We start from the raw sequence: 17,033 nt of genomic DNA on the forward strand, positions 1-17,033 counted from the left end.
CGTATTATACGCAAACTAGAGTATTATACCTCAATTGGAGTATAGATTTGTTACTAAAAATAGAGGAAATTGCTTTAAAATGAACTTTTCCAAACTATTTCCACAAATCGCATTTATTTAACTATGAAACACAACACTAATGCAAAAAATAGATTTATTTCCAAGTCGGAAAGTATTGAAAATTGATGCAATACTTTGAGAAAAGTTGCATAAAATTCCTAAGTAACAAACACTACTACTGCACAAATTTCAATAAATTGTACTTTATCTTGGCATATATCAATGCGATTTTTTATAAAGTATAGTAAAAAAAAAATTGAAAATTCAGCAATTTAGGTTATTTTTAGTAACAAATCCATACTCCAATTGAGGTTTAATACTCAAGTTTGCGTATGTATAGTACGCAAATTGGTGGTTTTCCCCGACCTGTTATAAGTGCTCCTTATGCTCTACTTTTATGAAGTCTGTGGTGTTTACCTCAAATTGATGAAGACCAAACATATGAAAACAAATATGTTGTCCAGATTTTGGTCAGATTTAAGCAGAGATGTCTTTGATTGAAATGTCAATCATTTAAGCACCATGGGCACTTATTGGGTTAAATATGGTAATTGAAATATATTTTAGCAAATTGATGATTGTATAGGAACCTTTTACAGTAAATTTTGGAAAAGAAAGCTGCTAGATTGGGAAGATAACTTCCATGAGTTCGAGTGCATTTTGGTGGATCTGGCTGAAATTGAAAATATGGAGGATTCTATTAGGTCCATCATAATCTAGGTCCATAGAAAAAGTTAAAGTCCTGATTTATATTTAACACCACATTATTTCTCATGGCAGGAAATGGTTATATTTTAATTGTTTACATATCACAATATAGGGCTGGTAACTTTGAAAGGTATGGTACGTAGTTGGACAGTGCACATTATATAGTAAATTGATGAGAAAAATGGAAATGGACTAATTGGGACGAAATGTTCAACACTTAGATTGATGCATATATTTTTATTTTTTTTATAAGATGCCTTCGTACATCAACACTTTATATGAATACTTCTATCAAATCGCAAACTAAACATCTTATAAAACACCAATCAATTATCAAAACTAGGTATTAGGCGATTAAAAAGTATGTGAGGCGACTTTACTTTTGAAATTGAATACATTTCATCTCCACTGTAAAAGCACTATGATGATTTAGGTCGCATTCTCTGCTGTCTGCTACGGTTATACGGGTATATTTAATTGTAATGCGTTCATATTCGAAAACAAATGGGCAACACGATGTTATTTTTCAATGATTACCATCAGTTGCATTTGTGTCTAATTCGAAAACTTCCAAGTATTTCTGTCTTGCAGCCTCCTTTTTTAGCGCCATTTTTTCATCTGTTTGATCACATGATCGCCACAGCGCGCCCTCTAGATTGTTTACGTTTGTTTTATGGGAGGTAACTCTAATTATATAAGTAACTTGCAGACACAGCCAAACAAGGTCCAAATATCAGCCGAGAAGAAAGGTAATACATATATACCTATAATCGATGTTTTCATGATTTTTCACATTAGATTTAGATAGAATACTATTTAAATCTCTGTAATTACATAATTCACCAGTTAAACTATTGTTAAACTTTACTGTATCTGTCTCATTTTGTAATTAGACAAGTTTGACAGATGAGTGTGGTAACATGTAACGTTAACTTCATTACATGCAGTAGTGTTGACTAGTGTCTTCTACATGGAATGTACTTACTCACTGTTCAAATCGAGATTAAATAAAGGGGGTTTTTAAAGCGCAACTTAAAAATTAATTCACCACATACATGTATAAAAGGACACGCATAGTCCGACCCAAACTGGAATACTGCTCTCCCCACAACACACACCAAATTCAACAGATAGAAAAAACACAACGCAGAGCAGCAAGATATGTTCACAACAAATATCACGACACCAGTTCAGTTACAAATATGATACATCAACTCAACTGGCCAACATTACAGACACTACGGCTACACACAAGATTAATACTTTTCTACAAAATAATACACAATATAGTTGCCGTCGAATACCAGACCATACTCAACCAGACACTCCAATCCACACTCCTTCAGACAAATCTCTGCTACAAAGGACACATACATATATTCATTTTTCCCACAAACAATAACACAATGGAATCTCCTCCCTGTAGCAGCAGTACAATGCATATGCACTACACTCGAGGACTTCAAGGCGCATATTTCCAACGTAGCCCTTGAAGCCCTCATGCATTAGTTCCGCACATACCTATATACAAACAAAACAAACAAAAAATAATAAAGAAAATCACAAATTTAATCCCTTCACACCCTTACACCCCTACAGATCACCGTGACATAATCGTCATATTTTGACGGCGTCATGTAAATAGAAGAAGAGATTTAAATCTTTGAAATCTATAAATATGAAAGATTTAAAATACAATAATATGTAACAGACAGCGATACATATACACAGTATAAGTAGTACTTTTTCTTCAGTTACAAAAATTCTACCATTTAAAAGTTTGAGCTTCTTATTTTACTTTTGAGATAAACATATATTAAAATATAATTAAATTGCGTAACCAAAAAGATCCATGACACTATGTCCTATATGGAATGAAGTATTGATTGTGAATGCACCAAAAGCAAAATAAATTATTTTGTATACATGTATCTATATTTTTATTTGTATTTGACATATTAATGTACAATTAAATACCAGTTATTGTTCAAATGATAAGGATCGTTTATGCTCGGTGGAGGAACATCTTTAAAAATTATGAATTATGTAATATTGAAATTCATTGCATATACATGAAGTTAAATATTTATTTTGTATAGGCATGTTTAATGCACACAATAGTTTCTAATTATCAATTTTACTTTATAGGAATCTAATGACAATAAAGTTTTGAGAAAATAATCGTCAAGGATTTGATTATAAATTCAGTCATGGAAAAGGATGTCTTCAGAAACTTGGATGATTTGAAGAAAGGAGCCAACATTCCCTTATGTGTTCAACTGAAAGTGCCCAATACAATGCCAGAGCATTGTGACACAGAAAAACTTAAGAGGGGACAGTTGTTCTTCCAGAAAAATGTTTCTAATTGTGTCTTGGCAATGCTGTCTTCCCTTGTGTGTGGTTTGAGTATATCCAATTTACTGGATCCCTTGGTGTTCACAAAAGTTTCAGACACACCAAAGAAATCTCTTTTTCGCTACATGAGAACACTTGTGCATGTTATAAAATGGCATCACAATGATTTATGGAATGAAAATTCGCCTGCGAGAGCATCACTTGATGAAGTGAGACAAAAGCATAGTGCTGTAGCTGAGGCCATGTTAAAACAAGAACCTGCTGGGAAAATTCACTTATCCCAGTATGATATGTCTTTAGTGCAGTGTGGTTTTGTTGGAGCTATTATTTTACATCCTCAAGGATTTGCCATTCCCCCCAATGTCAATGATTTGGATGATTTTGTTTACCTGTGGAAATTCATTGGAAGTCGGCTCGGTATAATGGACCGAAATAACATCTGTCTTCACAGCTATCAAGAAACATTCTTTATTTGCAAACAAATTGAAGATGATATTCTATTACCAGCATTGAAAAATCCACCAAAGGACTTTGAATTAATGGCAACAGCTTTTACAGATGGCTTGAATTTGTTGCACAAAGTGGGCTTGTATACACCAGAAGCTGTGATCAATTTTGTGCTCGATGTCATCGGTGAGAAAAGAAAGCGCCAGTCCATCACAAATGAGTTGAGAATTTTAATTTTCAAACTTTTGGTTCAACTCAAATTATATATTCCTGGGTTTCAGTTTTTGATGAATAAACTGGTTATGTTGTTTTATTTTTCAGTGACAAGAAATCAAAAGAAGCAGAAACTGTCATGAATTAATCTATACATAAAGTCATTGTATGTAGAGGATATGATATATTTGCATTCTGGTCATGTTTAGAAGTTTTTATTTAAAATGATTTCAAGTCTCTTTTATTAGTATGGATATATGTCTTTATTAATTGATCATAATTAGTATTGTAAATACATTTTAAAACAATGATGTTTTTGAACGGTCCTGTTGTAGAAAGAATCTATAGGCATATCTAATTTTATCATGTGAAAATAAAAGAATGACATGCATATTACTGTGTAATCCAAACTCTTGCCCTACTAGCAGGGATAGAAACTAAATCTAGTTCGTTAGTCCGAGACTAGTTAAAAATCTGTCTGTCTGATAGTCCCGTGGACAAGTAATCATATCAATTTGATACTTATGCTCCCGTAAGAATGACATCCGAACGAGTGTTGTTTACGACTTTCTGAAACGTGCTTTCTGTAGCCCTTTACGTAAGGAATGCGTTCATTGGATAAACCACGATTGCATCAGCCAATGAGAGATAGGGTTACACATCGCTAACTTACTACAGTCATCAACTATATCTTTTTTAATAAAAAATCATTATTTTAAGAACATAAAAGTGCAGAATTTGAGAGCTCAGGATATGCTAAAACTCATCTCAGAGCATCTAGGTTTAATTTTTTTTTAATTTTCCGGGGGAGGCCCCCCTACCCCCATAGCAGAAGAGGGACCCAGCCCCCCTTCTGCACCACAGGGACCTGGCACGATTTTTTTAAAACTAACAGTATACATATATACATATTATAGTATCAAGGGTATGAACTCGGCGGTCGAGGAAAACGGACCTATTTGTTTAAAAACCGTGATTATTTTAATAAATTGGTTCTATACAACATTGACGGATATCTTACCTTAAAGAGAAATAATTTATCTTTCCATTGAGTGCTTGATGAACAAAATTGGCCAAGTATTGACGAAGTTATGACTTGATGAATCGGGAAATTTACGAAAAATATGCCAGGTAGACATTTCCCTGTCCGGTCGAAATGTCGTCTCGGCTCTAATGGGCACCTCAAAAACCAAGCCATAATCACAAAATCTACGCTTGTGGTGGTAAACAGTACCCATAACTGTGGTCATCCACAATCTCCTTTGGAGGTGTCATGACCCGTACTTTGTAGAAACTCCATTTAAGGTGGTAGTCTCACATTCCCCAAAATTTTCCTGTCGTTCAATATTTTTCATATTTGATTTATGAAGTAAATATGTTGTTATGCATCTTCTGTCAAAGTTTCGAAGAAATTGAACCATCCATTTTTTCTAAATAAATATTCAAATTTGCCATTTTTGAGTAGATTCTGCACATGATAAAACAGCATTAGTCTGTACTAAATCTGCCCTGTAAATGAAAATAATTAACAAAATGTTCTACGATATATATATTGTTTAATTGATGTGATATATATCAATCCTTTTTTTAAGAAAATGCTTTACTTCTCGTTATAATTAATTTCAAGTGATCATTTTTGGAGGAAATTAGGTAAAAAAGACGCAAGTAAATTACCTAAAATATTCTCACCAAAATGAAAATAAATCAAAATTGTGAAGTTCAATTTTTATATATCATTAACAATGTTTAATTAATATATATTTACCAGAAAATAGCAATTTAAGATTGATAGGATTATTTGTGTTGTTATTTTTCAAACTAATAAAATAATTTATTCATAAATTCGAACTTCAGAAAAGGGGGTATTAATCAAATCGCGGTCATTCAAATGCTTGAAGAGCTTGGGGCACTGTCATAACTCAAGCGTCTGTATGAAAAAATCATGATCTATCTCCCTTACCACGAGACTACATTCTTAAACATCGTGTAGCTCACAAACTTTAACCGTCACCGCCATGTTCATTTGTTCTTCGGAATGCTTCTCGAGTTTACCCAAAAGCACAACATTACATAATTTGCATAATGTAGTCACATTATGTAAAGTCGAGAAGCGTTCCGAGAGAAAAATGAACATGGCGGTGACGGTTAAAGTAAGTGAGCTACACGATGTTTTTATGTAGTTTCTACAAAGTACGGGTCATGACACCTCCAAAGGAAATTGTGGATGAACACAATTGTGGGTACTGTTTACCACCACAAGCGTAGATTTTGTGATTTTGGCTTGGTTTTCGAGGTACCCATTAGAGCCGAGACGACATTTCGACCGGACAGGGAAATGTCTACCTAGCATATTTTTCGTAAATTTCCCGATATATCAAGCCATAACTTCGTCAATACTTGGCCAATTTTGTTCATCAAGCACTCAATGGAAAGATAAATTATTTTTCTTTAATGTAAGATATCCGTCAATGTTGTATAGAACCAATTTATTAAAATAATCACGGTTTAAAAAAAAATAGGTCCGGTTTTTTCGACCGCCGAGTTCATACCCTTGATACTATAATATATATATGTATACTATTGGTTAAAAATTTTCGTGCCAGGTCCCTGTGTTCTGCACCTACCCCCTGGTGACACATCGTGACTCAACTGAGGCCTTTGGCCTCAGGACTCAGGACTAGTACTAATGACACGGGACTATCTAAATATATTTCTTACTAGTCCTTTGGATTGTTTATTGAAATAGTTAGTTTCTATTCCTGACCTACACAATATATGTCAGTGTACTAGTGAAAAGCATTTATATGTGCAGAAAAACAACAGAAAACGAGTTATGACTGTGTAAATGAATCATAGCCGTTGGTGTGCTTGATTGCATGTTTTTATTTGTCAATGTGTCGTTAAGACTAAGTAAATGTAGTACTCGATAATCGGTATAGATAATACAATGAGGGTGTCATAGGTATGTTTGAGTGTGTGTATTCTTGTCAGCTGCATTGGCTGTGTAATATTTATGTTGATATCATAGCAATAAATTAGATCAACAGAGTTTCAACCATCTACTGGTTTTCTTTCAACAAAGCAACATAATACCTTAGGCAAAAAAAAAATTATATGCATGTTTCAGGTTACATGACTAAAAAAAGAATAGGGTAGGTCGGTAGGGATTTTGTTTTATTTCCTTTTTTTATTCTATATTTTTTATGAGTGGTGGGGGAGGGGTTGAGTTGCTTTGTTACTGCATTACGAAGTAATTTGTCTTTCAGGCTTTAGGCTGGCTAGAAGTCTTTTATTTCTCAACTTTATCTGGATAAAAAGCATAAAAATCTAAGTTGAAAACTTCACACACTACATTTTTTTTAAGTTTGATAAAATAGCTAGGGTCGGAAGTAAAAACAAGGGTAGGTAGGGGTACCTGAAACATACATTTTTTTTGGAGGGGGGTGTTATCCATCCTGTTATTGTACATGAGCGGTGCATCGATCAGAAAACGTGGTACATTTAACTTACATGTATAATAATGTCAAAAACTGCAAATACCAATATGAAAATAAAAGTCTCTTCATAAATTACAAAAATAACAATTTAGACGTTATTTTGTTAAAAGTAAATCGCTCGAAGTCAAACCGAAAGTAGAACTAGTCGGTTAGAGTTATTTCCCTTCAACAGGAAATGTTTCACAATGTCAATGACATCGTGAAACCGCCATGACAAAGGCATGCACAGATTGTGATTCAGATTCCATGCTAAGAGACTGGCCATGACCTTCTAATTTGTAATTATATTGTTATGGATAAGTTCAATTATGCGTATTGTCAAATCTCTCAGATAAAATAACAATGTTGTCCCTTGTATCGATGTTATGGAACAGTTTATAAACGTTACCTTGACCTTTCGTTGAAGTTGGCTATTTTAGAACAACCACATGTAAAACAGCTGATGCCATTTAACGATGAATTGCCACTGTATTGACTGTGTTTAATATAGAATGTGTGCCATCGTGATTATTAGATGTGTTCATTAATAGATTTGTTTCGAAACCCAGTTTATATGCCAACGTTACGTTCATAATCACTAGGCCAGTTTAGACAGTAATAGACACTTTTACATTTCCTTATGTAAGGAATCGACACGCGTGTTAGCATGTACAGTTATTTTACAGCTGATGTATCCTATCCTATTGTATCAGGTATTGGTTATATGTGAAAATGCTTTCGAAATTAACAAAGCAGTATCTTCTTGTTAGGTTGCCAAGGTTATTCCTAAATGGAAGCAGCGTTATGGATGTGACAGTAAATGAAAACAATATAGTGAGAGCAGATGACACTTCACAAACAAAGTCTCAGAAAAGGAGGTACAGCAGTGGAAATAGTTCTACTTCAAACCAGGCAGATGTTATCCGGGACCAGATGAGAAATGATGACCCAGCCATAGTAGACTTAACCATTGATGACGCATCAATCATAGACTTAACAGTAACTGCTAGTAAATCAGAAAGAACTGACGCTCCAAAGTTTTACAGAGATTTAGAAGGTTCAGCTGTAAAACACAAAGACAACTCCATGGGATCACTGTTTTCAAGACTAAAGGAATCTAAACCCTTCCAAAGTGGTGCATCACGGTCAGGTTCACCAAAACCTGTGGAAGCTTTCAGTGAACTAGAAAACAAAGCTAGTCGCTGTTCTTTAAATCCTCCGTCAAAGAAACATAAAAAGAATGAAAACGACTTGAGTCCTGGTAAGTGATACATCACAAGTACAAAGACCTGGCATGATATTGTATGATAGAGTCATGAAAATTGTTATGTATTTGATTTTGGATGAAATTTGAATTGACCATGAGACTGTTGTTTAATGCTGCTTTGATTTATTAATGAAAAAGTTTCTATCTGAAACTTAAGTTGTCATTCACATAGTTAACAAATTGGTATTGAATATGTCTAACTGGTGGCATTTAGAAGAAGTATATTGTATATCAAATTAACTAATATATTTTTGTATGATGATAGTACCGAAACTGACCAATATAAGGCTATGGTATATTGTTGTTCTATATATATGTACATTGTATATACTGAGTCCCTCATGTACGCATCATAGTAATTTAAAATTAAGAAAGTTGGTTACTTGAAAGGTACAGTGTAAATGAATTAAATATGGTACGTAGATAGATTCAGAGCATCTGTTGAAAATTTCTATAATGTCGAATGAATTATTGGTGTATATAATGCAACACTGTTTATTTCAGAAACCAATGAAGTGCCTAGAGAATTTCCTCCGTATAAGTCACAGCGAAAATGGGAGTGGACATATATGGGGAAGCAGCATCTATTTGGGGACGGTCGCTACCAAAGTTGTGGTACAGATTTCACCGTCATGTCCTACAATGTGTTGGCTCAAAACTTACTTTACGACAACATGTATTTGTACTATAACTCAAAAGAAAAACATTTGCAATGGGATTACCGAAAACACATTCTATTGAAGGAAATCAAGGAGCAAATGCCTGATGTAAGTATTAAGAAATTCTAAACACATCTACAAAACAATTATTAATCTACATGTACATGTATTAAGGTTAGAAAGTTGTTTGAATTTGATGTTCGATTGCTAAAATTTGTAATCAATCATCAGTAAAAACTTTCTAAAAAGAGTGAAAAAATCTAAAGGGATGTTTTCTGTTTCTACACATCTTTTTGCAATTTCAGTAAGTCGTAATTGAAATTCTAATCAATGACGTTTGGTGCAACTGGTCCCCAGGGGGGTCATCAAGGATGGATATGGATGTTAAAATGCTATATCTTAGGCTAATAATTCTAATCAAGTTTGACTAATTTCCTACGAAAATTGGGCAAATACATGTAATGTTCACAAATATGTTTTTCCTATATAAACTAAAGTAAAACTTGACCCTCCCCAAGGGGTAACGTGAGACCCCAAGGTCATTATAATTCACAGTTTTTATAAAACACCTGAAGACCTTTCCATCTATAATTATTTGATTCTACTATATCCAGAATTTTAGAAGATTTTTGAAGTTTTAGCCTATTTGACCCTTTTTTAGCCCCGCCTCTCTGCCCCCAGGGGGTCGGCCAGGACCAATGTGGATATGATATTTAATATGCTATCTCAGGCTAATAATTCTAACCAAGTTTGACTCATTTCCTATGAAAATTGAGCAAAAAATGCTCATTAATGTGTTTTTCCTATATAAAACTATAGTAAACTTGACCCCCTCCCCAAGGGGAAAAAGGGATGATCCCAGGGTCATATAATTTCACAATTTTTTATAAACAAACTTTAAGATCTTTTCATCTATAAAGTGTATTTGATTATACCATTTCCAGAATTTTAAAAGAATATTTTTGAAGTTTTAGCCTATTTGACCTTTTTCGGCCCCGCCCCTCTACCCCCAGGGGGTCGGCCTGGAACCAATATGGATATAATATGGATATGATATTAAAATGCTATCTCAGGCTAATAATTCTAACCAAGTTTGACTCGTTTCCAATGAAAATTGAGCAAAAAAATGCTCATAAATGTGTTTTCCCTATATAAACTATAGTAAACTTGACCCCCTCCCCAAGGGGAAATGTGAGACCCCAGGGTCATATAATTCACAATTTTTGTAAAGGACCTTCAGACCTTTCTATTTATGAAAAGTATTTGTTTCTACCATTTCCAGAATTTCAGAAGAAGATTTTTGAAGTTTTAGCCTATTTGACCCTTTTGTAGCCCCGCCCCTCTGCCCCCAGGGGGTCGTCCAGAACCAATGTGGTTATGATATTAAAATGCTATCTCAGGCTAATAATTCTAACCAAGTTTGACTTGTTTCCAATGAAAATTGAGCAATAAATGCTCATAAATGTGTTTTCCCTATATAAACTATAGTAAACTTGACCCCCTCCCCAAGGGGAAATGTGAGACTCCAGGGTCATATAATTCACAATTTTTTGTAAAGGACCTTAAGACCTTTCTATTTATGAAAAGTATTTGTTTCTACCATTTCCAGAATTTCAGAAGAAGATTTTTGAAGTTTTAGCCTATTTGACCCTTTTGTAGCCCCGCCCTCTGCCCCTAGGGGGTCGTCCAGAACCAATGTGGTTATGATATTAAAATGCTATCTCAGGCTAATAATTCTAACCAAGTTTGACTCGTTTTCCAATGAAAATTGAGCAAAAAATGCTCATAAATGTTTTTTCCCTATATAAACTATAGTAAACTTGCCCCCCTCCCCAGGGGGGAAATGTGAGACCCCAGGGTCATATAATTCACAATTTTTGTAAAGGACCTTAAGACCTTTCCATTTATGAAAAGTATTTGTTTCTACCATTTCCAGAATTTCAGAAGAAGATTTTTGAAGTTTTAGCCTATTTGACCCCTTTTGACCCCGCCCCTAAGGCCCCTGGGGATCAGTCATAGAAAATTTGTTAATAGGATTATATGGCCATCTCATACTGATAATTCTGACAACATTTGACTCATTTCCTATTACAAATGACCAAATAATGCGCAAAAATGTGTTTTCTCAATATAAACTATAGTAAACTTAACCCCCTCCCCAGGGGGAAACTATAGACCCCAGGGTCATATAATTCACAATTTTTGTAAAGGACCTTAAGACCTTTCTATCTATGAAGAGTATTTGATTCTACCACATCTGTGAGTAGAGAAGAAGATTTTTGAAATTTTACTCAATTTTACCCCTTTTGGTCCCTCCCACAGCCCCCTGGGGGGTGGGGACCATATAATTCACAATTTTGATTGGCCTTATGCCTTAGAAGGTTTGTGTTAAAATTTCATTGAAATTGCTTCAGCAGTTTTGGAGAAGAAGTCAAAAATGTAAATTGTTTACGGACATACGACGGACGACGCACGACGACGGACAAAAGGCGATTAGAATAGGTCACTCGAGACTTCGTCTCAGGTGACCTAAAAATAGAATGCAACCAAGTTTTGAATTAAATCAATCTTTATTATATTATTAGTTAGAGATACATATAGTTTAACTCAATTTCAGAAAATGTAAAGTATTCATATATATATGATTGATTAATCAATCCGTTGGTGACTTGGTACATATATATTTCCTATATTATTTGGCCTGTCCTGATTGCATAGTTTCTTTAAATAGAAGTGTAAGCTATTGATAAATAACCATTTTGATAACTGTATGTTTGTAATAATGACTAGAAGCTATGTATAAAATATGTGACTCATGATGTCACTTGGGCTTTATTTAAAAACTGAATTCGTGCCAAAAATAGGTTTGACGATAAATGATAATAGCAGTACATTGTAATGGGATTTATGTATTTGGAAAATAGCACCATGGGCATTTAAATATATTTCTGGATGTTATTGTGTAAATTATTCAAATTCAGTTACCATTTTCTTTGATCAATGTATTAACATAAATAACCTGGTATCCCACCAGCCAATTGGAGAAAATTTAACAGCTGAATCATGCAGTGATATTCTATATGTAATATTATGTATAATATACAATACAGAACTTGACATACAAATGTATATGACATATGTCAAGTTCTGTATGTTGTATGTATAGACTTCTAAAAGAACTGGGGTAGGGCGTGTTACCAATTGGCCATATATTTTCTGAAAATTCTTCTTTTTAACACTAATCAACACATTGCTTTTGGTAATACAGATAACTTCTGCATGTACTTCAAGTCAATAAATTAGTGAACAATTATTGCTGCTAATGAAAACAATACCTGAGTATAAAAATATATTGAAGCTCTATATCTATTTACATTCCTGCATTCATATTGCTTGTTATTTTAGATCAATATCAGCATTGTATTTTATATACCTTGTTGGATTCCCGAACAATTCTTGATTAAAATCAAATAGAAGGCGGAGGTTTCCAACGTCCTGTAGGTGTTTCATAATGGTAAGATGTATCAGCAGAGGGATCAAAGGTGTCATCCATCCTTCTTCATACTTGTAATTCTTGAATAAGCTATTTGTATCGTACTTCTAACTTATATATTCTTTTTCAGATTCTATGTTTGCAGGAGGTCAACTTAGATCACTACAAATCATTCTTTACACCAGAACTGACAGAGTTAGGTGAGTGCTTATATCAGTAAGTGTATAAAATAAAATATTGGAATATTGGAATTCAAATCGTTTCATGGATGGAAATGTGGATATGGTTGGCCATTGGAATAAGAATATGAATAATTTATCAAACCAAATTTGTTGTTTTTGTATCCATGGTTTCACAGCAACCATGCAATAACATATATATATAACCACATTTGTTGTTTTTGTATCATGTATGCTTGAAAGGAGCTCTCTTCGAGCCAAAACAAATCAACAAGTAACGCTCCGAGTTAATAATCAGTTTGCTGGAAGGAACTACCATGTTGAACTCATTCTTGTTTCATATTTTGTATGAGAATAAGTTTTTGAGGCAAACATTTAGAACTCTATGCTTAAAAACTGTAATTAGTGTCCTCAAATAGGAGATGATATTAGTATATGCCCTCTCCTTTACCACAATCCAAAAATACCAGTTTTCGACATAACGATAACCAGGATTAATTTTCAAATTTGCAGGTTACAAAGGGGAGTTCCAAAAGCGGACTGGGAGTGATAAGTTTGATGGATGTGCCACATTCTACAACACAAAAAGGTTCAAAATGGTAAAATGTCAACATCTGCGTTATTACAGACAGCACAGGATCTTAGACAGAGATAATATAGCAGTAATAATGAAGCTGCAACCAATCACTAGACAAGAACACTCTCCGCAGATCTGTATTGCCAATACACATCTTCTATTCAACCCTCGACGAGGAGACGTCAAATTAGCACAGATGGTTCTTCTGTTGGCGGAGATTGACAAATTGACAGTCACAACAGGTGAAGATGGACGAACATCTCACATCCCCACCATTGCTTGTGGGGACTTTAACTTAGTGCCTAAAAGTGATTTGTATAAATTCCTAGTAGAGGGGTATATCCACTTCGAAGGACTTGAGGCAAATCTTTTGTCAGGCCAAAGAGGGGGCAGGCGAGGAAGAGATACATATCTAGATAGAAATTTTCTTCCATTGGAATTAAACATCTCAAAATACTGTACATATATAAAAGAAAATCAGTTGGATATGCCACCTTCAAATCAAATCTCAGATTCACAGGACCGCTCTAGGAACGAAATGTTATCTGGGTCTTCAAATTCCCAATGGAAGCCTGAGAGTTCACAAAACACAACATCAGAGTTTGGACAGAATACTGGGCATCTTTGGCACAATCTGAATCTCGTGTCAAGTTACAAACACAAAATTGAGCGCCTGGGAAGATCTGTAAGAGAGGTGACGACATTCCACGGTCAAGACAGCGCCATAGTGGATTATATTTTCTACAACGTTACAGAGAGGAACTCCGAGAAGGGCAGACTCATGCTTTTAGGGCGCTGGGGTCTCCTATCTGAGGATGAACTTCATGAGTTAGGAACATTTCCCTGTAAGAATCATCCCTCTGATCATCTTCCTCTGATCAGCCATTTTCTCCTTGAATAATTTGAAACAGCCTTTAGATACATATATAAAGTGTGTCTGTTATGTGATTAAATTGTCATGTGTCAATGTTGAAAAAATTCATATAAATGCAGAAAGAAATAATGGCATCCATGTCTTTCAATGTAAGTGGTTGGTTGGAATATAAATTTTGAATTTGAATATAAATTGAAGGGGAAACCAAAATATGTTATTTAATTGTCATGTGTCAAAGTTAAAAAATACTCATATAAATTAGAGGGAAAGAATAGAATCCATGTCTTTAGATATAAGTGTTTGATTTGAATATAAATGGAAAGGAATTGCTAAAAATATTGTATCGCAGACTACAACCTGTTTCTCAATTTTTTGTTTTGAAGAGATATGTTACCAAAATGGAATTTAATTATATCAATATTAACAGTATCCTTTCAACTAGATGTGTCAAGTTTGTATGTTGAATTTCAGATAAATACACTAATAATAGAAAGGAAGGATAAGAAAAAGGGAAAGCAAAAATAGCACAATTTTTAATTAAAGACATTATGACAATCACTCAGTAAATGAAATGATGATAGTATGAACTTGTTTATTTTTAGTATACTTATCTTTTAATTGTGAACAAATTCAACAGGTTAGTTCATAATAATTACTTAAAAAAAGTATAGAGATTGCAAACCCTATAAGTAGTGAAGATGTTTTGTCAGCCTGAAAAGGTTCTCTGTATTTGCATATTATTATCTGCCCATGCGGTAGGTATTTATTCTGTTGTCTTGTATTTGCAAAAGTAATGTCATACTTTTCATAGAAAATGACATGAGTTTCGCTTACAAAAAATGACATCACAATGGATACCTTATCACAAGCGCTCACTATGTAAAGACAATAATATATATGTGAAGATGGAATAAATGGTTCAAAAATCATTACTGCTCAACTACCCTGGTATGTCAGTATGTGATATTAGTTGTTGATGATCTCGCCTAGTCAATGAAATACTCCTTCCTTAACATACATGTGTTATATGAACATTTTTGAATTTAATTTTGCTATAAACAAATTGTTTACCTTTTTAATATTTTTGTTTGATATAATTTCATGATTATTTAGTTTTACTTTATATGATTGACTCTCTTACAATGGGAAGGACTTGTTGCAGTAAGTTTTTATTTGCAGGGCATATGCAATTAAACATTTGGGGGAGATGATGGGGGTGTTTTGAGTGTTCTCTTAATGGTTAGAAGTTCATACATATAGCACATGTAGTATGCCAAAGCAGTCTATATACCAGTTCTTGTATTTTTGTTATGTTTTTGTTTCTTGGGTTGTTTTTTCGAAAGGTTGGTCAAATATTTCACGATGTTAAAAGAAATTTTCTCTTAGCTTCATTAATAAAATGACAGTATATTTCATCAGAAACAGAATGTCATAACATGCAGACTAATAATATTGATGTATGTTAGAGTCATTCAAATGTAACACTATTACTCCATACATGGATAGAGTACCTGTATTTTAGTTAACAGCATTGTATTATTGTACAACAGTATTCGGAATGTGATGCATCTTGTCATAATTATAAAACAACTAATAAAATCATAATCATTAATTTGTATCTAATTTTTACTTTAAACAGTTTGGATTTGCTACTATTTTAATCAGTTGACCAGCAGAACCACCTGTTAACTGCATTCTTATGGATAAACCTTGGGATAAAATGTATTTTTATATTGATCCAATAGGTTTCGGGCCATAGGAATATAACTAGTATCGACCAGTGTATATGAATATCATTATATAATCAATACAGTATTGTTATTCTGAATGGATCAGTCGGGTGTTTTTTGACTAGATTCAAGTCTACTTTCTATGGTTAGATTGTGTGATGTAATATCTATATGCCTTGTCTCTCTTTAATGAGTACCCAATACTGAAGTTGACCATTTCAATATTTGTTAAGTAGAGATAATCCTCAAAGTGAAAGTATATGATGAATACTTCTGGCAGCTATTTCAAAAGTGTGCTTGTACTGGTTATATATACTCTAGTTCAAGGTGATTTTCCCACAGATAGGCTATACATCAAAGTCCATAATGGATTAAAGTCATTAAATATATTGAATATCATAGTAGTTCTTATTTGCATTTCCTAAAGTGCATATATATACAAAAACCCTGAATTTTCAGTTCTTATTAAACTCACTCAATATATCTTCAGTGGATATGTATTTATGTCTCTGCCATTTGCTCTAATTAAAAAAAAACATGTTTTGTTTACACATTTTAGACATTGATTGCATTTTATTATATTTTCTTCATTAAGTATATAATTTGTTTTTTGTTGTTGTTTTTTGGACAAAAATCTGTTCACGTGAAATACTATTTGTTTTAGAATTGATTGGCTATACATGTATCATTATTCATTAAATAATCGATCATGGAATATCACAACAATATTCATATTGTTCATTGTAAACATAAGCCTAACGTATACTTAACTTGTATGGAATATTGCATCATAAAAAGAATGTTTATTTTCAAAATGCTATTAAAATCCCCATTAAATTAATTATTGTTGAATGATATTTTAAAGAAAATTCATTATCTCACTTTTTGTGTTTAAATTTGTATGGCACTCTCGTTGCTACGATTTATTATAATTTCTATAAAAAATAAAAACAACTTGACCTGTTTACAATTTGATTTTGTTATCTGTAATACAA

At 33.4% G+C, this 17,033-nt stretch overlaps 3 protein-coding genes across 5 annotated transcripts in view; 2 read left to right on the plus strand and 1 right to left on the minus strand.

The window, feature by feature from the left end:
- The window catches only part of LOC138318371 (uncharacterized), a 28,506-nt gene extending 27,128 nt beyond the window's left edge, over positions 1-1,378 (minus strand). For both annotated transcript variants that reach the window (XM_069260678.1, XM_069260679.1), the window contains exon 1: positions 1,306-1,378. In XM_069260678.1, coding sequence (XP_069116779.1) covers positions 1,306-1,378 — 73 coding nt within the window. The remainder of the gene's footprint in view (positions 1-1,305) is intronic.
- Positions 1,379-1,447: 69 nt separating this feature from the next.
- Positions 1,448-5,999, plus strand: LOC138318375 (uncharacterized). The gene is made up of 2 exons (XM_069260687.1): positions 1,448-1,517; positions 2,917-5,999. Exon 2 carries the CDS (start codon positions 2,979-2,981, stop codon positions 3,924-3,926), a length of 948 nt encoding a protein of 315 aa, XP_069116788.1. The 5' UTR covers positions 1,448-1,517; positions 2,917-2,978; the 3' UTR covers positions 3,927-5,999.
- Positions 6,000-6,345: 346 nt separating this feature from the next.
- LOC138318372 (protein angel homolog 2-like) lies at positions 6,346-16,957 on the plus strand. 2 transcript variants are annotated; one of them, XM_069260681.1, is made up of 5 exons: positions 6,346-7,558; positions 8,030-8,520; positions 9,031-9,293; positions 12,809-12,878; positions 13,371-16,955. In XM_069260681.1, exons 2-5 carry the CDS (start codon positions 8,064-8,066, stop codon positions 14,333-14,335), a joined length of 1,755 nt encoding a protein of 584 aa, XP_069116782.1. In that variant the 5' UTR covers positions 6,346-7,558; positions 8,030-8,063; the 3' UTR covers positions 14,336-16,955. The 2 variants fall into 2 exon arrangements, with proteins under 2 accessions (XP_069116782.1, XP_069116781.1); XM_069260680.1 differs by lacking the exon at positions 6,346-7,558 and having other exon boundaries at positions 7,567-8,520; positions 13,371-16,957.
- The last annotated feature ends 76 nt before the right edge of the window (positions 16,958-17,033 follow it).

This window comes from Argopecten irradians, chromosome 3, assembly GCF_041381155.1.
Source record: "Argopecten irradians isolate NY chromosome 3, Ai_NY, whole genome shotgun sequence".
Lineage (NCBI taxonomy): Eukaryota > Metazoa > Mollusca > Bivalvia > Pectinida > Pectinidae > Argopecten > Argopecten irradians.

Coding starts and splice junctions, on each gene's coding strand:
- LOC138318372 (XM_069260680.1), top strand. CDS start 7,992: ATGCTTTCGAAATTAACAAAGCAGTATCTTCTTGTTAGGTTGCCAAGG. Junction 9,294..12,808: donor TCAAGGAGCAAATGCCTGAT/GTAAGTATTAAG, acceptor ATTCTTTTTCAG/ATTCTATGTTTGCAGGAGGT. Junction 12,879..13,370: donor ACCAGAACTGACAGAGTTAG/GTGAGTGCTTAT, acceptor TCAAATTTGCAG/GTTACAAAGGGGAGTTCCAA.
- LOC138318375 (XM_069260687.1), top strand. CDS start 2,979: ATGGAAAAGGATGTCTTCAGAAACTTGGATGATTTGAAGAAAGGAGCC.